This window comes from Chiloscyllium plagiosum, unplaced genomic scaffold, assembly GCF_037043375.1.
Source record: "Chiloscyllium plagiosum isolate Xiang-an unplaced genomic scaffold, Cpla_swu_hap1 HiC_scaffold_2, whole genome shotgun sequence".
NCBI lineage: Eukaryota > Metazoa > Chordata > Chondrichthyes > Orectolobiformes > Hemiscylliidae > Chiloscyllium > Chiloscyllium plagiosum.
In genome coordinates this window covers 153127374-153150066 of record NW_028270140.1, presented here as the reverse complement: position 1 = coordinate 153150066, position 22693 = coordinate 153127374, and the positions used below count along the sequence as shown (strand labels likewise).

Below are 22693 nucleotides of genomic sequence, written 5' to 3'. Positions count from 1 at the left end.
AACACAAAGGATAATAGAAATCCCACAGAATGGGACAAATAGAAAGCCTAACAAAGGGCCACAAAATGGTTTATAAGAGCAACTAAGAAAAGATTATGAAAGGAAACTTGTCAGGGACATAAAAGCCAATAAGAGATTTTATATTATAGAAGGGGAAAGCAGCTGGTTAAGAGGACTATAGGCCCACTGAAGGCTGCGAATCTGGATATTGCCAATGACCATGAGGAAATGGCAGACATAATGAACAATTATTTTGCTTCAGTGGTCACAGCAGAAAAGGAGGAGAGCTTTGCGGAAGTCCCAAGGAAATGAAGAGAGGATCAGGAATAGAATCAAAATAAAAGTAGTTGAAGTAAATCATTAATAATGAGGAAATTAATGGAACTGGAAGAATAACAAATCCCTAGGATCTGATGGTTTCCACTCTTGGGTTTTAAAAGAAGTAGGAGAGCATAAAGCCAATGTGCTAACCATAATCTGTCAGAGTTCCCTGTCTTCAGGATCTGTACCCCTGGATTGGAAATTTGTTCATGTTGCTCCACTCTTTAAGAAGGGTGACAGGGGGAAACCAGGGAGTTACAGACCAGTTAGCTTAATGTCCATGGTGAGAAAATTGTTGGAGTCGAGAATCAAGGATAGGGCATCTAATCACTTCAAAAGATTTCAACTGATAAGAGAAAATCAGCATGGATTCATGAAGGGTAGGCTATATGTCTGGCAAACCCCATCAAGTTTTTTTGAACATGTGACAAAGATGATGGACAGACATAAGTTGATGGATGTTGTTTATATGCACTTCCAGAAAGCATTTGATGAAGTCCCAGACAAGAGACTGTTAGTTAAGGTGGAAGCCCATGGAACTGAGGGAAAATTACTGCCATGGCAAGGAAATTGGATGAGTGGCAGGGATAATGAGTGATCACTCAAACTGGCAAGACTTGACGAGTGTGTTCCTCAGGGATCTCTGTTGGGGGCTCAATTATTCACAATATCCATTAACGGCTTGGATAATGGCATAAAAATTCAAACATTTAAATTTTCTGACAACTTAATTAGGCAGCAGTATAGATAGTGTTGACAACAGCATGAAATTACAACAGGATATTGATAAATTAGGTGAATGGATAAAGCTGTGACGGATGGATTTTCATATAAGCAAGTGCGAGTTATACATTTCTGACCGATATAGGATTGATCAGGGTATTTTCTAGAAAGCACAAAGTTAAATACAATGGATGTCCAATGAGATTTGGAGGTTCAGGTGCAAAGCTCTTTAAAATCCCATGAACAGACGCAGAAAATAGTCTAATGGAATGCTGGCTTTCACATCCAAACAGCTGGAGTATATGATGCAGACATTATGCTGCAGTTATGCAGAAAACTCTGTGAGAATATTGTAAGCAGATCTAGGCATTGCACCTTAGGAAGGATGTTTTGACCCAGAGTTCAATGCAGGAGCAAGTGAGGACTGCAGATGCTGAAAATCAGAGCCGAATGTGTGGTGCTGGAAAAGCACAGCAGGTCAGGCAGCATCCGAGGAGCAGGAGAATTGACATTTCGAGCAAGAACTCTTCATCAATAATGAGGCTTATGAGTCGAGGGGGTGGAGAGATAAATGGGAAGTGGGTGGGGCTGGGGGAAGGTAGCTGAGAGTATGATAGGTCGATGGAGGTGGGAGTATTGGTGATAGGTCGGAAAGGAGGGTGGAGCAGATAGGTGGAAAGGACGATTGACAGGTAGAAAAGGTCATGAGGGCAGTGCTGAGTTTGAAGATTGGAACTGGGATAAGGTAGGGGGAGGGGAAATAAGTTCAATGCAGGTTAACAAGGATGACACATGGACTTCCGAAATTACGTTGTGAGGAGAAATTATTTAGGTCAAATTAGGCCTTTATTCTTAAGAATTTAGAAGATTAATGGGTGATTTAATTGACATCTTCAGGAATATTAACACAGGATCGACAAAGATCAACTATTACCAGTGGTTGAAGATTCTAGAACTAGGAGCATAGTCTAAAGAATTAGGGCCAGGCCATTCATGAGAGATGTTAGAAAGTATTTCTTTTTGCAAAATACAATGCAGGTTTGGAACTCTCTTTTTCAAACGGTGGTTGATGGTGATTCATTTGTTAAATGTTAATCTGAGATAGACAAACCTTTATTAAGCAAGGATATCAAAGTATATAAGCCCAAAGCAGGAAGAAGGAGTTTGGCCACAGATTGGCCTTGATCGTATTGAATAGCAGAGCAGACTTGAGGGGCTGAATGGCCTACTCCGGCTCCTATCTTGCTTGGTATCATGTAGAATAAAACAAATTGGTTGCAAACTGGCATCTGTGATGTTGGGAGTATCTGGAGGAAGCCGAGATAGATCATCCACTCGGCACTTCTGCCTGAAGATTATTAGGAATCTTTGGCATTGATGAGTTGGGCTTCCCCATCATTGAGGGATGGGCCTCAATGAGGGATGAGTTGGGCTTCCCCATCATTGGGCTTCCCCATCATTGCTTAATTGCCCATTATTCAGTGACGAATGTGGCAGGTTTGCAGAGCTTTGATCTTCTCCCGTGGTTGTAGAATTGGTTAGTTCTGTCAGTGATCTGCTGTTTATCATGCACGGAATTGTGGATCCTTGCCTGAGCATGAGCAAGAAGGGCTGGAGTAAAGGCTGGACTGTAACTCTTGCTTTTGTCTTATACACTTATGGGATGTGGGAGTTGCTGGCTGGACCAGCATATATTGCTCATCCCTAGTTGCTCTTGAGAACGTGGTGAGCTGCCTGTTTAAACTACTGCTGTGCTGTAGGTAGACGCACAATGCACTTAGGGAGGAAGTTACAGGATTTTGACTTTGTGACAGTGAAGGAACAGCAATCAATTTCCAAGTTAGGAGGGGAACTTGTAGCTGATTGTGTTCCCTTGTATCTGCTGCCCTTGTCCTTCTGGATGGATGTGGGTCATAGGTTTATACGATGCTGTCTAAGGGACTTTGGTGAATATCCAGAGTGTGCTTTGTACACACTGCTGCTACTAAGCGTTGGTGATGGAGGGAATGGATGCTTGTGGATGTGTTGCCAATCAAGCAGGGTTACTTTGTCCTGGATAGTGTCGATTCTTGTAGATGGTGGTCAGCCTTTGGGGGTTCAAGAGATGAATTTCTCACCACAGTATTCCTGGTCTCTGACTTGCTTTTGTAACCACTGTATTTATATAGTGAGTCCGGTTCAGTTTCTGGTCGAAGGTAACTTCCAGGATGTTGATTGTGGGGTATTCAGTGGGGTAATGCTGTTGACCATCAAGAGGCAAAGATTAGATCCATATTCATTGGACATGATCATTATCCGGCCCTTGTGTATGTGAATGTCACTTTGCCACTTTTCAGCCTAAATGTGGATACATTGCATTTGGACATGGTTAAATTCAGTATCTGAGAAGTCATGGATGGAGCAGAAACACACACACAACCAAATATGGGAAAGTGAGGACTGCAGATGCTGGAGATCAGCATTGAAAAGTGTGGCGCTGGAAAAGCACAGCAGGTCAGGCAGCATCTGAGGAACAGGAGAGTCGGCATTTCAGACATATGTCCTTCATCAGAAATTCACATTCGGGCTTATGCCTGAAATGTCAATTTTCCTGCTGTTTTCCAGCCTGATCTGCTGTGCTTTTCCAGTGCCACACGTTATGACACATACATGTATGTATACATAAGCACGCACAAACAGGCATACACCATCTCCACATGCTTTCTTACCTCCTCGATGTAAATGTCAAAGTCTGAATCATCGACAGTGAATCCAACAATATCATCAGTGTCCATGGTATAGCGTTGCCCAGAATGGCCACTGCCCAGCTCCTCTGCACCTACATTGTGTAAAACAGGACTGCATCAGATATCACAGCTCAAACTACTACAACCCTACCCTACACAGCTCCCACCCTCATCCAATCCCAAGGAGGGAAACACTTTCCACCTTCACCACCAGCAGGCCAAATTGTCAAGCCATGCAACATCTGCCCAGATGTTAACACAGCCCAGTTATTGAGCGAGGAGAATGAAATGAGCTGAAGCAGTCAATCCTGTTCATTGTCCCCGGATGAATACAATAATCTCAGAAGCTGTGTAAACAGAAATGCCAGGTTGCAAGAAACCCATGAGAGTGACTAATTCAGTCTGAACATTCTCTCAGTGTTGTTGTGCTGACTGGGAGGGTGGTGAGCTCAGTTGGCTGGATGGCTGGTTTGCAATGCAGAATTTACATGGGAACAGGAGGAGCCCATTTGATCCCCTGACTGTGTGCTGCCATTAAGTTGAGTCATGATTGATCTATAACTCAATTCCACGTAGACCACAAGAAGTGGGAGAGGAAGTAAGCCATTTAGCCCATCAAGTCTGCACCAACATCCGTTGAAATCATGTCTGATATGATTATTCTCAACTCCACTTTCTTGCCTTATCCCCACCACCTTTGATTCTCTTACTGATGAAAAATCCATTTCAGTCATGAATATTCTTCATAACCCAGCCTCGACAGCCCTCAGAGATAAAAAGTTTCACAAATTTACGACCCCAAAAGAAAAAGATTCTTCCTCATGTCTGTCTTAAATGTGTTCATGCTGAGATTGTGCCCTCTGGTCTGAGACTATTTTCTACCTTTGTCCTGTATCCATTCATACCCTGACCCAATGAAAATCTCAGTTTTTGAATTTAAAATTAATTTCTTAGCATCCACAGCTGTTCAGTGGGAGCAAATTTCAGATTCCCACTGAGAGATTGTTTCCTGGGATTTCTCTTGCCTGCTATGGCTCAGTTGTCACAATCTTGTCTCAGAGTTTGGATAGTCAGGAGCTGGTTCTAGGCAGTGTCCTGGCTGATATTTATCTCTGAATCAACATTAAAAAAAACAGATTCATGCTTTGCTATTTACGGGAGCTTGCTATGTGCAAATTGGCTGTCACTTTTCTTACATTATAACTGGTGGCTATAGTCTTCAAAAGTACTTCATCGGGTGGCACGGTGGCTCTGTGGTTAGCTCTGCTACCTCACAGCACCAGGGACCTGGGTTCGATTCCAGCCTCGGGTGGCTGTCTGTGTGGAGTTTGCACGTTCTCCCTGTGTCTGCTTGGGTTTCCTCCCACAGTCCAAAAATGTGCAGCTCAGATGAATTAGTCAGAGTAATAGGGTAGGGGAATGGATCTGGGTGGGATACTCTTTGGAGGGTTGGTATGGACTTGTTGGGCCAAATGGCCTGTTTCCACACTATAGGGATTCTATGGTTGGTTGCAGGACACTTTACAATGTGTGATGGTTGTAAGGAGTGCTATGTAAATACAAGTCTTACTTACATTTACTCCAGAGTATTGCATTTCACTTAGTCAGCCTCCATCTTCCACTTCACCATAAACTTGAAATCATCTAAAATTCTGTATCCGAATTCACACCCATTCACACGTCTCCTGTGTTTACTGAATCTGATCTATAGTGGCTTATGGTTGAAAAGTGTGGCACTGGAAAAGCACAGCAGGTCAGGCAGCATCCGAGGAGCAGGAGAATCGACGTTTCAGGCATAAGCATTCCTGATGAAGTCAATTCTCCCTCTCCTCGGATGCTGCCTGACCTGCTGTACATTTTCAGCACCACACTCTCCAATCTGATCTCCAGCATCTGCAGTCTTCACTTTCTCCTACACTCGCTCATGGCCAACCAAGTTTTAAAATGTTAACTTTTATATTTAAATACCCCCATGTCCCTTCCCATCCCTATCTCAGTCACCTCCTCTGAGCCCTCTGTTCTCCTCTCATTCCACACTTTGTAGTGCATTCCTCAGTGTTAAATGATTGACCATCATGCTTTCAGCTGCCTTATCTCTAAACTCTGAAATTCCCTGCTTCCCTTTATTCTATGGCGCATGATTCTAAAACTCTATCTTGCTTTCATCTGCAGCTAATTTGTAAACTCTATCTCTTTAATAAGGCTTTTGGACACCAATATTAAAATATCCAGATTGGGCTCAGTACCAAATTTTGTCTGATAACCACTCCAGTAAATTACTTTATTTTGTTCAGGGTGCTACATGAAACAAGTTGATGTTGTTTTAATTTTATGGCTCTGTCCTGCCATTCTAGATTGTCCCTCAAATCCCCCAAAACATTTTGAATTTTATAAATTATTCTAAACGCCTCAGTTAGATCTCCTTGTGATCTCCCAAACTCAAGAGGAAGCTCGTCTAGTCTACAGAATGTGTCCTCATAATTGAGCCATAATTAAACACTGCTGTCATTCCATTGAGTCTAATCATTGACTTCCTGTCTCGTAAGGGCAATGTTTGTCACTGGCCACCCGGGTGTTTTCCTATCTTCCTGGTGGTGGAATTTGAATAAAGATTCATGCACTTTGTGTCTTTCACTGCGTCTCACACCTGCACACACACACCATGGGTGCTGGGGAACAAATAAGCACTACCGCACTTAGGTGGTAGTGTGAGGGGAAAAAAAACATCCTATCTCGTTAGGAAACACTGGTGAACCCTGTTGCTAGCCAGAAACCAGAAGATAGATCTCACAAGCACAACAGGGATCAGTGAAGAAAGAAGATAAGTAGGTAAGGTTTTATATAGTGACAAAAATCTCGAGCAGCACCACGTGCTAAGGAACAATGACTGGATACGAATGAGAAAGGCTGAGTAAGGTTGGGTTGTTTTATTTGGGGCAGAAAAGGTTTGGGGGGTGGGGGGACCTGATAGAGGTGTATAAGAGGGACAAAGACAATGTGGGTATCAACTATCTATTCCTTTCAGTTAAAGGGTCAATAATAAGTTGGCTTAATTTTAAAGTGAAAGGCAGGAGGGTTAGAGGGGTTTGAATTTTATTTTCTTTCACCCAGAGGGTGATGGCATCTGGAATTCACTGCCTCAGTGGGTAGTTGAGGTGGAAAACCTCACAACCTTTAAAATAAAACTTGGATGAGCACTTAAAATGTCATAACATTCAAGGCCAAGTTGTGGCAACTGGGATGACTGCAAATAGGTCAGTGCAGACTCGATGGGCTGAAGGGACTCTTCTGTGCTGTATCACTCAACGAGATGCAGATTCGAGGATGGACATGTGGAGTAATGAAGGAATGACCAGATCAAGAATTAGCACATCAGGGGGTCAGGAAAGATTGTGGGAACACCAAAGAAAGTAGCAGAGAAGATTCTTAAATATTACACAGCCCCCTGCTGGGGAGAGAGGTGGGGAAATATGGCAAGGAGAGAGATGAGGATGGGAGAAGTTGGAAGAAGCAGAAGAAGAAGATGAACAGGACAGCCAAAGACCAGATGGAAAGATATGGAAAATATGGGATTGAAAGAGAAATGGGTGACTGACAGGAGGAGATAGAGAAGGGTGATAACCTTGCTTGGGGGGTGTGGTAATCCCCAGTCAAAATAAGAAATAGATAGAAGAGAAAGAAGACACTGATTATTCTCAAAGCAACTGGAATAAATGGGACCCAACCCAGTTGATTTCACAGGCTGGAATCTACATGAAAGCATATTTAGCCAAGTTTTAAACAACCCCCTGCATTGTGTTCCAATTGAGACGAAACAAACATCAACAATATGTTTCTGAAATAGCAACATGACCCAAGGCATCTCACAGAGTTCTCATTAAAACAGGGAGACATGCATCAAAGGAGATTTAAGGAGAGGGTGACAAAGATTCGGCCAAAGTGGTTAGGTTTTAAGAAAAGACATAAACGTGAATAGAGAAATGGAGGGGGTTAGAGCGAATACCAGAGCTTAGGACTCAGACAGCTGAAGGCCCGGCCATTCATGGTAAAGGGAGTTAATGTGGGAATTTCAAAACAAAGAATTGGGGCAGCGTGGTGGCTCAGTGGTTAGCACTGCTGTCTCACAGCACCAGAGTCCCAGCTTCGATTCCAGCCTTGGGCGACTGTCTGTGTGGAGTTTGCACATTCTCCCCGTGTCTGCGTGGGTTTCCTCCAGGTGCTCCGGTTTCCTCCCACAGTCCCAAAGATGTGCAGGTCAGGTGAATTGGCCATGCTAAATTGCCTATTGTGTTAGGTGCATTCGTCAGAGGGAAATGGATCTGGGTGGGTTACTCTTTGGCGGGTCGGTGTGGACTTGATGGGCTGAAGGGCCTGTTTCCACACTGTAGGAAATCTAATCTAATCAGCAATTTAGCAAATCTTTGGTTTGGAATCACAACGCCATATGATCTGGGTACTCAGCATAACTCTCAACATTACTGACTCACCTTATTCATTTCCACAGTCCCTTTTCCTTTCCATATCCCTCCCAAGTCAACTTCTCACCAATACCCTTCATTCCCTTGATTTCCCCAAGAACAAATTGAATGATCTCTTGACCCCATTGACCAGAATCACTTTCATGTCATTCACTGTTAACCTTGTCCACATCTAGACTGCTGCTTAATTAATAAAACCTACAGCTGGGAACACTTCCTTCTGTTGTTGTCCCTCACCTAACGGATGCAACCTGAGATTTATGACTGGATAAACGCTTCCTCAGAATATACCACCCAATCTTGACTTGCTTATGTCCTTCCACAAGAGTCATGTACAATGTTGACCACAGATGAGGCCATTCAGCCCACTATGCCCATATTAGACTTCCCTTTGCTAGTTGTTTTGCTAGTTCACTTAAATGTCCTCTGGTCACTGTTGCCAGTGGAAACAGTCTCAAATATAACCTCACATGGGCAGGAACAATGTTTGCAGTTATTGTGAGAAGGAGGTGAAATTGATCCCTGGTAGCAATTAATCAAATGCCTTTCCTCCAAAGTCAACAAAGGAGAAAGTCTGACACATGAGTGAAAAGATTGATTCTGATCGTGTCCAGACAAATGTCACCTCCTCTAAGTTTCTCAAGTGAAGTAATTGATAACTGGTTATGGTATGAGCTAATGATGTCGATCATGAAGAATGCTCAAAGTGGAACCAAACCACAAACCACGATCAGTGAAGGGGGAAGCTGCTTAGATTTATATTGAATACCGGGAGCAGTCCCAGAGAATTAAAGAAACACTGGTGTTGTACCTGAGTCTTTGACTGTCAAAAACCAGATTGAGGGAGTTAGGAGCTTGTTTGCCTTTGATTAGATTAGATTAGATTACTTACAGTGTGGAAACAGGCCCTTCGGCCCAACAAGTCCACACCGACCCGCCGAAGCGCAACCCACCCATACCCCTACATTTACCCCTTACCTAACACCACGGGCAATTTAGCATGGCCAATTCACCTGACCTGCACATCTTTGGACTGTGGGAGGAAACCGGAGCACCCGGAGGAAACCCACGCAGACACGGGGAGAATGTGCAAACTCCACACAGTCAGTCGCCTGAGGCGGGTATTGAACCCGGGTCTCTGGCGCTGTGAGGCAGCAGTGCTAACCATTGTGCCACCGTGCCGCCCACTAATGTTTGTTGATGGATAAATAGAGGGAAAAATTGAACAGCGATTACAAATCCAAGCCAGTGATTGTATGGAGAGACAGGTTGGGCCTGATCACTTTGACTATCAGAAGGCAAACACTGCTCAGGAAATCTCTCTCTAAACCTCTCTGTCCCTCTACCACTCTCTGCTCCTTCCATTAAAGAGTTCCTTTTTGACTATGCCTTCCAACTGCATCCATCTGGGACGCAGCATCTTTTCCACAATGATAATGCCAAAGATGAAAAATAACATTTACAGGGGCCAAAGGAAAAGAACTGTGGGAGAATGGGACTTACAGAGAGTTGCTTTTGGCCAGAGCTCTAGTATGGACAGGATTGACTGAATGGTCTCCTTCGCTTCTGTAACTATCCCATGATTCTATAAAAGTATGCTATAAATGCACATTCTCGTGAGAAGGTCTAAATCAAAGGAGTTGTGTGACTGCACAAAATGTTGTTGTGAGGGTTGTAGTAAATTGGATGATAATTGGATGAGAAAGAATGAACTGTCTTTAGATGACAAGAAACAGACAAAAAGGATTATTAAGGTCAATGGTATTAACTTGATCACGAAAAGTTAAACTGGTGGATGACTTGGTGGCTGCATTTGGTAATGTGCTCAGTGCATGTTGTTTTACTCACACTGTTTAGAACCATCTCTTTAATTAGGAATTGGGCTGATTTCACTTACCCTGGACAAAATGATCCCGAGGCCAAGTATACAGCTTACCTGAATTGTAAACCCAACCTTCGCTGCCTCCCCATGCTGAGACCATTTAGGAGAAAGGAGGAGAAAGTGAAGTTTGCAGATGCTGGTGAGTCAGAGTCAAAGAGTGTGTTGCTGGAAAAGCACAGCAGGTCAGACAGCATCCAAGGAGCAGGAAAGTCAACATTTTGGGCAAAGACCCACCTTTGCTCTATGTAAAAAGAGAATTCATATGGTGGAGCAGATTTAATGGCTGAATGTCCTACTCTGGGACACATGCACTAAACAACCCCACCACCCTGTGGCCGATCATTTCATCTCCCCGTTCCACTCCTCCAAGGTCATGCAAGCCCTCTGCCTCCTCCACTGCCAAATCCAAGCCACCCGACGCCTGGAGGAAGAATGCTGCATCTTCTGCCTTGGGACCGTCCAACCACACAGCATCAAACAGAGAATAATACAGCGCAGTACAGGCCCTTCGCCCTTCAATGTTTTGCCGACCAGTCATACCAATCTGAAGCCCATCTAACCTACACTATTCCATGTACGTCCATATGCTTGTCCAATGACGACTTAAATGCACTTAGAGTTGACGAATCTACTACCGTTGCAGGCAAAGCATTCCATACCCTTACTACTCTCTGAGTAAAGAAACTACCTCTCACATCTGTCCTATACCTATCACCCCTCAATTTAAAGCTATGCCCCCTCGTGCTCACCGTCACCATACTTGGAAAACGGCTCTCCCTGTCCACCCTATCTAACCCTCTGATTATCTTATATGTCTCTATTAAGTTACCTCTAAACCTTCTTCTCTCTAACGAAAACAGCCTTAAGTCCCTCAGCCTTTCCTCGTAAGACCTTCCCTCCATACCAGACAACATCCTAATAAATCTCCTCTGCACCCTTTTCGAAGCTTCCACATTCTTCTTATAATGTGTTGACCAGAATTGTACACAATATTCCAAGTGCGGCCGCACCAGAGTTTTGTACAGCTGCAGCATAACCTCGTAGTTCCGGAAATCGACCCCTCTATTAATAAAAGCTAAAACACCGTATACATTCTTAACAACCCTGTCAACCTGGGTGGCAACTTTCAAGGGTCTGTGCACATGGTCACCGAGATCTCTCTGCAATTTCTACACTACCAAGAATCTTACCATTAGCCCAATACTTTGCATTCCGGTTACTCCGACCAAAGTGAATCACCTCACACTTGTCCGCGTTAAACTCCATTTGCCACCTCTCAGCCCAGCTCTGCAGCTTTTCTATGTCTCTCTGTAACCTACAACATCCTTCGTCACTATCCACAACTCCACAGACCTTAGTGTCATCTGCAAATTTACTAACCCACCCTTCTACGCCCTCATCCAGGTCGTTTATAAAATTGATGAACAACAGTGGACCCAACACCAACCCTTACAGTACACCACTAGTAACTGGACTCCAGGATGAACATTTCCCATCAATCACCACTCTTTGTTTCTTTCAGCAAGCCAATTACTGATCCAAACTGAGATATCTCCCACAATCCCATTCCTCCACGTTTTATACAATAGCCTAGTGTGGGACACCTTATCGAACGCCTTGCGTTCCATATGCACCACATCAACCGGTTTCCTCTCAGCTACCCATTTGGTCATCTTCTCAAAGAACTCAATGAGGTTTGTGAGGCATGACCTACCCTTCACAAAATGGTGCTGACTATCCCTAATCAAATTATTCTTTTCTAGATGATTATAAACCCTATCTCTTATAACCTTTTCCAACACTTTACCAACAACTGAAGTAAGGCTCACTGGTGTATAATTACCAGAGTTGTCACTACTCCTCTTCTTGAACAGGGGAACCACCAGTCTATCCTCCAGTCTTCTGGCACTATTCCTGTAGACAATGATGATTTAAAGATCAATGCCAAAGGCTTGGCAATCTCTTCCTTGGCTTCCCAGAGGATCCTAGGATAAATCCCATCCGGCCCAGGGGACTTATCTATTTTCACACTCTGCAGGATTTCTAATACCCCTTCCTTGTGAACCTCAATCCCACCCAGTCTAGTAGCCTGTATCTTGGTAATTCTCCTCGACAACATTGTCATTTTCTAGAGTGATTACTGTTGAAAAATATTCATTTAGTGTTTCCCCTATCTCCTCTGATTCCCCTCACAACTTCCCACCACTATCCTTGATTGGCCCTAATATTACTCTTGTCATTCTTTTCTTCCTTAAATACCTATAGAAAGCCTTAGGGTCTACCCGGGTCCTATCCACCAACAACTTCTCATGTCTCCTCCTGGCTCTTCTAAGCTCTCTCTTTAGGTCTTTCCTGGCTACCTTGTAATCCTCAAGTGCCCTAACTGAGCCTTCACATCTCATCCTAACATAAGCCTTCTTCTTCCTCTTGACCAGAGATTCCACTTCCTTCATAAACCACGGCTCCCTCGCTCTACAGCTTCCTCCCTGCCTGACAGGTACATACTTATCTAGGACACACAGGAGCTTTTCCTTGAATATGCTCCACATTTCTAATGTACCCATCCCCTGCAGTTTCTTTCCCCATCCTATGCTTCCTAAATCTTGCCTACTCGCATCGTAATTGCCTTTCCCCCAGCTGTAACTCTTGCCCAGTGGTATACACGTATCCCTTTCTATCACTAAAGTAAACATAACAGAATTGTGATCGCTATTACCAAAGTGCTCACCTACTTCCAAGTCTAACACCTGGCCGGGCTCATTACCCAGTACCAAATCTAATGTGGCCTCGCCCCTTGTTGGTCTGTCTACATACTGTGTCAGGAAACCCTCCTGCACACACTGGACAAAAACTGACCCGTCTATAGTACTCGTACTGTAGTGTTCCCAATCAATATTTGGAAAGTTGAAGTCCCCCATGACAACTACCCTGTCTCTCTCACTCCTGTCGAGAATCATCTTTGCTATCCTTTCCTCTACATCTCTGGAACTATTCGGAGGCCGATAGAAAACTCCCAACAGGGTGACCTCTCCTTTCCTGTTTCTAACCTCAGCCCATACTACCTCAGTTGACGAGTCTCCAAGCATCCTTTCTGCAACTGTAATACTGTCCTTGACCAACAATGCCACACCTCCCCCTCTCTTACCATCTTCTCTGTTCTTACTGAAACATCTAAATCCTGGAACCTTCAACAACTATTCCTGTCCCTGCTCTATCCATGTCTCTGAAATGGCCACAACATCGAAGTCCCAGGTACCAATCCATGCTCCAAGTTCACCAACCTTATTTCGGATGCTCCTGGCATTGAAGTAGACACACTTCAAACCAACTTCTTGCTTGCCGGTGCCATTTTGCGTCCCGGAAACTTGATTTTGGACCTCCCTATTCTCAACCTTTTCTATACTCGAACTACAATTTTGGTTCCCATCCCCCTGCTGGATTAGTTTAAACCCACCCCCAATAGCCTTAGCGAATTTCCCCCCCAGGATATTGGTACCCCTCTGATTCAGATGAAGACGGTCCTGCTTGTAGAAGTCCCACTAACCCCAAATTCGGAGATTTCAGCAGTTTCCTCATCTCCCCTCCCCCCACCATATCTCAGATTCAATCCTCCAACTCGGCACTGCCCTCTTGAATTATCCTACCTGTCCATCTTCCTTTCCACCTATCTGCTCCACCCTTTGCTCTCACCTATCACCATCACCCCTCCACCTGCATACATCTATCGCCTTCCTTGCTACCTTTCCCCAGCCCCACCCCCTCCCATTTATCTCTCAGCCCCCTTCCCCTCCCCAAAACATTGACTCTCCATCTCCATTTGTGGGTGGAACGGTGGCACAGTGGTTAGCACTGCTGCCTCATAGCGCCAGACACCCGGGTTCAATTCCCACCTCAGGCGACTGACTGTGTGGAGTTTGCACATTCTCCCCGTGTTTGCGTGGGTTTCCTTCCACAGTCCAAAAATGTGCAGGTTAGGTGAATTGGCCATGCTAAATTGCCTGTAGTGTTAGGTGAAGGGGTAAATGTAGGGGAATGGGTCTGGGTGGGTTGCGCTTCGGCGGGTCGGTGTGGACTTGTTGGGCCGAAGGGCCTGTTTCCACACTGTAAGTAATCTAATCTACTCGGATACTGCCTGACCTGCTGTGCTTTTCCACCACCACACCTTTTGACTCTGACTGTCCAGCATCTGCTCATATGTCTTATAGTCTTTAACAACCTCAGGATATTCTAAAATCACTTTTCAGCTAACCTCTGATGTTATAGAATTAGATTTTCAATAGGCATTAGGGATCCTGGTTGAGTCGGGAAACACTGCTTTTGCTGGAGAAAGAATTGTCTTCTGCCTTCCTGGACCCGAAAGATTCTCATGCGGTTTCTGGCAGGTCAGGGAGACCCTGAGTACACAGCACACAGTCTCTCAGGATTCCACATTCCTTATTGTGAACACCACAGGAAATCTGCATTTCCTGCAGCATGTTCGTTGCTGTGTACTGGTATGGGTTTTGAAAAATGTAATAACACATACACCACCATGGAAAGTTTGTGATTGGGAAAACCTTATTGAGAAGTTGGGAACATTCTGAAAAGTGAACTTGAAATGCTTTTGAGATCTTCCACTGTCCCTATGAGAGGGTTGATTATTATGTAGATGTGATTTACTATAGACAGCCAGCCTGTAAATATTGATGAGGCTAACTTTAGATTACAGGAGGATATAGATAGACTGGTCAGATGGGCTGAGCAGTGGCAAGTAGAATTCAATGTGAGGTGAAATATGGGCAGGACAAACAAGGCAAGGCAGCACAGTACAAAATGAACAGTAGGACCATGAGAAGCACCAAGGATCAGATGGATCTTAGTGCGCATGTTCACTGGTCCCTTAGGAAATCAAGACAGGTGGATAAAGTGGTTAAAAAGGCATGTGGTATACTTGCCTTTATTAGCTGAGGTATAGATTTTAAGAGCAGGGTGGTGATGCTGTGACTGTGTAAAATATTGGTTAAAGTATTGTGTGCTGAACTGAAATTTACATCGATAGGTGGAATGTGATTTCAGTGGTGAGGGTTCAGAGCAGATTTACCAGGATGTTGCCTGGGCTGGAGAGTTTTAGTTATGAAAGAGATTGGATAGATTGGAGTTGTTTTCCTTGGAGTAGAGGTGATTGAGGGAGTACATGATTGAGATGTGTAAAATTATGGGGTACGTAGACAGGGGAGAACTTTTCCCCTTGGTGGAGGGATTGGTGACCAGGGAGCATAGAGTTAAGATAAGGGGCAGGCAGCTTTGATGTGATATGAGGAAAATTGTTTTCTCCCAGAGGGTGGTGAGAATCTGGGACTGACTGCCTATTAGAGAGGCAGAAACCCTCATAACATCGAAGAGGTTATGGGCACACGAGGATATGGGCAAAGTGCTGGACAATGGAATTAGAAGAGGGGAGTGGTTATTTATGATCGGCACAGACTCGATGGGCTGAAGGGCCTTTTCTGTGCTGTAGATGTCAAAGAGCCTATAACTGTAAGTTGACTCCTACATTGATGAGAGAAAGTGAGGGCTGCAGATGCTGGAGATCAGAGCTGAAAATGTGTTGCTGGAAAAGTGCAGCAGGTCAGGCAGCATCCAAGGAACAGGAGAATCGACGTTTCGGGCATGATTCCTGAAGAAGGGCTTATGCCCGAAACGTCGATTCTCCTGTTCCTTGGATGCTGCCTGACCTGCTGCGCTTTTCCAGCAACACATTTTCAGCCCTACATTGATGAGCATAATCTAATACTCTCATGCTTCGTGTACTTTTCTAGTTGTCAGAAGTGCTATAATACACGTGAATGAACTAAAATAAAATATCCTCTTAGCCTCTGCTGTCATAGTCAGTACTATGATTTAAATCAACTGACAAAGATTAACTTCCCTAATCCCTTTGGCCCAACAAGTCCACACTGACCCTCCAAAGAGTAACCCGCCCAGACCCATTCCCCATATTACCTTTGATCAATGCACCAAACACTACGGGCAATTTAGCATGGCCAATTCACCTGACATGCACATCTTTGGATTGGGGGAGGAAACCCACACAGACATGGCAGAATATGCAAACTCCACACAGACAGTCACCCAAGGTAGGAATTGAGCCCAGGTCCCTGGCACTGTGAGGCAGCAGTGCTAACCACTGAGCCACCATGCCAGCCCTTTAAATTGAAAGTAAGACATTACTGGGCTTCCTCCCTCCAGTGACTCATAGACATTGTGCTCTGAAAATAAATGGAATTATCATAGTGTCAGTTGCATCAGTTTCAATGTAGCTGGAAGCTATTATTATGACAGTTGTAGCCATTCTGAGTTTCAAATGCTTATAGATAACTTGGCAGGGATGTTTCCAGGAATGATACAAACTTTTAAGAGGTTCAAATGGTACCTTTGGTTGGTTAATTGTTTGTAGTAGGGTGATCTGAGGGGACATGGGTGCGTGTGAGTAATAAGATTTTAGGGCCTGTAAAGGAAGTTAAGAACTGGGCTGCTGCAGTGGAGAACAAGGCTCAACCCCATACTGTGTTTACTCATTCCATCACCGCTTACAACACGCACAAAAATCAAAATTCCTGGGCAAACTCACACAGGAGTCAGGTGTATATTTTGGCAGGTTAAAGTGCAATAGGTCTGGTTTTCCTGAGCCCACAGGAAAAAAAGTTGCTCAAACTCATTGGTGTAATGCAGAAAATGTGGCTGACAATTTCTACACAGCAGACTCACATAAACAGCAATGCAACAATGACCAGATACTCTGCCTAATGATGTTGCTTGAGAGATAAAAACTCAGCCACGATACTAGGGAGAATCCCCCACTCTGCTTCAGTACAGTGTCATAGCATTTTACATCCTCCTGAAAGGGCAGCCTGGTACTCAGTTTAATGTGTGATCTAAAAAGACAACACTTCTGACAATGCAGCACTCCCTCAGTACTGCAGTGAAATGTCAGCCTGGATTATATGCTCACATCCCTGGAATGGGACTTGAACCTGTGATTTTCTGGCTGTAGAAGTGTTACTTATTGAGCTACAGAACGAGGATCAAACAGTCAATATGGTTGTCTCTGAACCACAGCCAATCTCTGCTTTAAACCAGCTCATCTGGCAGAGTCTGAAATCGGAATGACTGTTTCACAGATGACAAAGCTGTTCAAAACCCTTTAGTTTTCCTTCCCTCCACTATCTGTGGCTTCCGACGACCAAACCTTGCATCGATTTTCTTGTTTTTAATAAGCATATGGCATGTGTGCGTCTAATTGCCTCCAAATGTATATCCACATCCTGGCAAGCCATGTGTCATGCAGTTCAATGTGAATTTGATTGAGTCCATTCCCTCCCAAGCTGATGACAAGCGAGGAGATGAGGGTTAGTGGCCAATGCTGCATGAGGGTGTTTGCTGTGAGAATGTGTGTGTTTAAGAACGTGGTTGTGTGTCTGGTTGTGGGAGTGTCTGTGGGTGTAAGTATATGAGAACATGTGTATATGTGTGAGGGCAAGAGATGCTATGCGTGTGTTCATGTGTTTTTGAAGGTGAGCATTTGTGCCTCTGTGAGCATGTGTATGCGTGCGTGTGCACGTGTATGTGTGTGTGTGAAATAAAGAGAGAGACACACACAAAATGTTTCTGTTTGTATGTATGAGATTGAGAGTGAGAGAGATTGCATGCCAATCCATCTTTGCGTGAGAGTAGATATTTGTGAAACAGTTTACTTGGGTATATGAGAGTGAGTGTGTATGAAAGATTGGGTGTAATTTTCTCTGTGTCTCTGACAGAGTGTCAGTCGATATGTGAATCTGTGTGAGAATGTGTGTGTCTGTGAGACAATATATTTGTGCATGTGTGTGTGAGAGCAATAGAAAGAGTGTGTGTGTCAGAGTGACAAAGAGTGTGTGTGAGATAGAGAGAGAGTGCGTGTGTCTGTGTATGATGCTGGGTTAGCGAGCTGGAATGATGGTGCACTGATGATCTGGGATGCAGCCTATACCTGTGAACCTGTACCCAGAGTCCACTTCATAACGGAACACCCGCTCTGTAGAAACCATCCAATCGTCTTGTCGTCGACAGGAAAGAAAGCATTCATTAGCACAAACATATCCCGCATTCCACAACCACCAGTGCACTCCACCCCTCCCTCATCCTGAGACTTTTTAATCATCCATGGGTCATGGGCGTCACAATGGTGAGGGAGTGTCTGTGTTGTGATAGACAATGAATCCCATCTGCATAAGGAGCAGACAAAATTATACAAAAGAGTGTACTGATACTGTTACAACCACAGAACCATAGGAACAGGACTGAGCCACTTAACCTGTCAAACCTGCTCCTCAACTCAGACAGATCATGGCTGACCTTCAAACTCAAAAGAGTGTTTTTTTACACCGCCCTTGTTTCATTTGCAAATCACTTTGAAATCTAAGCCCTTTTATTCTTCTTTATTCATTCACGGGATGAGGGCATCGCTGGCTAGGCAGCATTTAGTGCTCATCCCTAATTGCCAGTTAAGAGTCAATCACATTGATGTGGGTCTGGTGTTACAGGTAGGAGAAAGTGAGGACTGCAGATGCTGGAGATCAGAGCTGAAAATGTGTTGCTGGAAAAGCGCAGCAGGTCAGGCAGCATCTAAGGAGCAGGAGAATCGACGTTTCGGGCATGAGCCCTTCTTCAGGAATGAGGAGAGTGTGCCAAGCAGGCTAAGATAAAAGGTAGGGAGGAGGGACTTGGGGGAGGGGTGTTGGAAATGCGATAGGTGGAAGGAGGTTAAGGTGAGGGTGATAGGCCGGAGTGGGGGTGGGGGCGGAGAGGTCAGAAAGAAGATTGCAGGTTAAGAAGGGCTCATGCCCGAAACGTCGATTCTCCTGCTCCTTGGATGCTGCCTGACCTGCTGCGCTTTTTCAGCAACACATTTTCAGCTCTGGTGTTACATGTAGGCCAGATCAGGTAAGCATGGCAATTTCCTTCCCTAAAGGACATCAGATAGATTTTTCCAACAATCGATTCATGGTCACCATTAGATTCATAATTCCAGATATTTATTGAATTCAAATTTCACCATATAACCTGGCAGGATTTGAACCCGGGCCCCCAGAATATTACCTGGATCTCTGGGTTAACAGCCCAGCGATAATACTACTTGGTCATCGCCCATCGCCTCCCCATGTTCCTTTTATACAAAAGAACAGTTTCTCTGTTTCTAGTTAATCCAACCCACTCAGGATTTTGAAAATCTCTGTCAGATTCCCACTCAGCGTTTTTCTCTTTAGGGAGAACTGTCCCTCCTTCTTCAATCTATCCTTATCACTGAAGTTTCTAGTCCTTGGAACTATTCTTGTAAATCACTTTTGCACACTCTCCAATCCATTTCTGTTAATGTTTCAGCCACAGCTGTACATGATACTCCAGCTGAGATTGAACAATTATTTAGTATAAGTTCAACATCATCTCCTTGCTCTTGTACTCTACGTTCCTACTGGTAAAGTTGAGAACACTGTATATCATTGTTCACAATTGTGGTATAACTATCTTCAACATGATTCCTAATTCTTAGTTTTATTTCCTCATTGCTGGCAATGTTAGGTGTGTGTGTGTTTTTTTTCCCAAATCCTTGCTGTGGCCAGGTTTGCCAATTTGCAGACTTGCAGCTAAAAGTCACGATGCTGTCTGCTCTGCAGTTGCCTCGTGTAACTGGAAGCTGCGGAGGTTTTTAGGTCTGTACTGAAATACTCATCCTGTGCATACAGGATGGAAATCCATCTTTCCCTTTTCTACACCAACAGGTTGTGCATCCAGAATCTGTTCTACCCCTTAAATAAACACGGCAGTATTTGAACTAACCGAGTGTCTTGACAGCATTGCTGGGCTCACTGCGTAAACTTGCGCCATGAGCATTGACTGCCCGGACTGCAAACTGGTATTTCACATTCGCTTCCAGTCCCTTGATCAGTGTGGATTCCGATTGGATCTTTTCACCTATCAGTGTCCAGGTGTCATTAAGTTCAGACCTAGGGAGAAAGTCAAGTCAATAAATAAATCTTGGCAGGGACAACACAAGTCATTGTACCTCACATGGTGAGGAGGATGAGCACCAAGACTGAGAATGAGTTAACAATTAAATGGTACAAAATCCCACTGGGAGCAGTTTATGGACAAGTAGACGCCCAGAGAATGATCAAAATTCTGTAAGAAGTAACTCCATCAAATGACCCGCTTCACTGTTGCTGGGGCAATTCACAGAAGTCCCTCCCTAATTATAGAATCCTTATAATGTAAAAAGGGGTTATTTGGACCATCAGGACTGCACTGACCCTTGAAGAGCATCCCACTCAGACCCGGCCTCCTACCCTATTCCTGTAATCCCACATTTCCCATACCTAATCCACATAGCCTACATATTCCTGGACACAATGGAGAATTCAGCATGGCTAATGCACCTATCCTGCACATCTCTATACTGTGGGAGGAAACCACAGTACCTGGGAGAAACTCACTCAGACACGGAGAATGTGCAAACTCCACACAGACAGGGTGGAATTGAACCCAAAGTCCCTGGTACTGTGAGGCACCAGTGCTAATGACTGAGCCACTGTGCTGCCCCTAATGGCACTGTGGGTTGACCTACAGTGGTTCAAGAAGGCAGCTCACCAGCACCTTCTCAAGGGAATGGGCAGTAAATGAGGCCACACCCCACAAGTGAATAAAAGAAAGGACAAATTTGGAACTCAGTGGTGGGTTGAGTGGCCTCCTCCTGTGGATTCCCAGTCTATGGATTAAATAAATCTGTGATTAAAAAGCCAGTATCAATAATAATGCAAAAAGCATGTAAAAATTCAACTGGACTTTCACAAAAGAAAATCTGCCATCCTTATCTGGCCCAGGCCTATATGTGACTCCAGACATATAGTGATATCATTGACATTTTCCAGTTTATTCTGATTATTGTTTTGAGTTGTGGTTTGGTTTAACTAGATGCTTTGCCATGCCATTTCAGTGTGAATTTCCTCAGTGTATTTCAGTGTATTTCTTATTGCTCTCCATGTGGAAATTGGAGATTGCTGCTCAGCCCCTGACTGCAGGAAGGTGTGGCTTTCTGGCTGCACTTTCCCAGAACAATTAGTCATAGAGTTATAGAGTTGTACAGCATGAAAACAGACCCTTCAGTCCAATTCATTCATGCTGACCAGCCATCCTAAATTAATCTAGTTCCATTTGTCAGCATTTGGCTCATATCCCTCTAGACACGTCTTATTCATATACCCATCCAATGCCTTTTAAATGTTGTAATTGTATCAGCCTCCACCACTTCCTCTGGCAGCTCATCCTATACTTGCACCATCCTATACCTGCACATATGTGAAACTGTTGCCTTTTAAGTCTCTTTTAAATTTCTCCACTCTCATCTTAAATCAATATCCTCCAGTTTTGGACTCCCCTACCCAGGGGAAAAGACCTTGGTTGTTCATCTTATCTATGACCCTCATGAATTTATAAACCTCTGTAAGGTCACCCCTCAGCCTCAAACTCTCCAGGGAAAGAAGCCCCAGCCTATTCAGCCTCTTTCTTTAGCTCAAAACTTCCAACCCCAGCAACATCCATGTAAAGCTGTAATTCGTCATGAAGAACATAACGATACAACATTCAAAATTAGACTGAGGATATCTTTGATGTCCAGACAGAGGAATAAATCACATTGGTTAAGGCAATGACTGAGGTCAGGGTGGGGATAGTGTTCTAGCGGGGGTACAGTCAGACAGAAAAGCATACGCCCTACCTGCTTCAACTTGGAAAAATCTCTGTTCCAACACAGTGTGAGGAAACAAATTCACAGACTGGCTCACAATGTGACTTAGAATAGATGAATTGAGTGCCAAATCAGATAAAGGCGAAATGGTCACAGTCCCACTCTCTTATTAGAGATAGAGGCAACTGGTGGTAGTTTAACTTGAGGATAACACAGAGGGGAAAGTAGGCAACTGCAGTGGGGAAAGACCATCTTCTCAGGTCTTTCTGCCAAAGTACAATGAGTTTCCATTCAGTTGTCAGACCCTCTCCTTGGCTCAAACATAAATGTTAATAGTTAATAGTGAAGTAAGATATGACTTTGGCTTTTATAACTGCAGGGAATGTCACATCTAAGGTTTGTTTTTTCTTGAAATAAAAAAAAGCTCTGCAGAACTGCCCTAGCACCTGTGCATGTACAAACAAGTTCCTTATTAACAGAGTATATTTTTGCAATTTAAGAAACTTGAGTGTGACCACACCTCAGGTGAGGGGAGAGATTGAGAAGGTGGGATCTTTACAGTAACTTAATTGAACCCTGCAAACCAGCCATGCAGCCACCTGAGCTAACCCCGCATCAGCAGCAAAAAAAAAGAAAAATAAACATAACAAAATGAATATGACAAAGAACCATGGATGCTGAAAATCTGATACAAAAACAGGAATTGCTGGAGAAACTCAGCAAGTCAGGAACATTGGATGAAGAGAAGGATAGAATAAAAGAGACAGAGAAGGATTTTACAAGAAAGTAATTTCACACGTTTTAA

The 22693-nt window shown here is 44.0% G+C and overlaps 1 protein-coding gene across 7 annotated transcripts in view; it reads right to left on the bottom strand.

Moving 5' to 3' along the window:
* egflam (EGF-like, fibronectin type III and laminin G domains) overlaps positions 1–22693 on the bottom strand; it is a 117251-nt gene that overhangs the window by 66366 nt on the left and 28192 nt on the right. For 5 of the 7 annotated variants that reach the window (XM_043703207.2, XM_043703225.2, XM_087974977.1 and 2 more), the window contains 3 exons: positions 19986–20152; positions 18139–18204; positions 3753–3862 (listed from right to left, as the gene is read on the bottom strand). In XM_043703207.2, coding sequence (XP_043559142.2) covers positions 3753–3862; positions 18139–18204; positions 19986–20152 — 343 coding nt within the window. The remainder of the gene's footprint in view (positions 1–3752; positions 3863–18138; positions 18205–19985; positions 20153–22693) is intronic. The other 2 variants (XM_043703235.2, XM_087974972.1) reach the window with 1 other exon arrangement.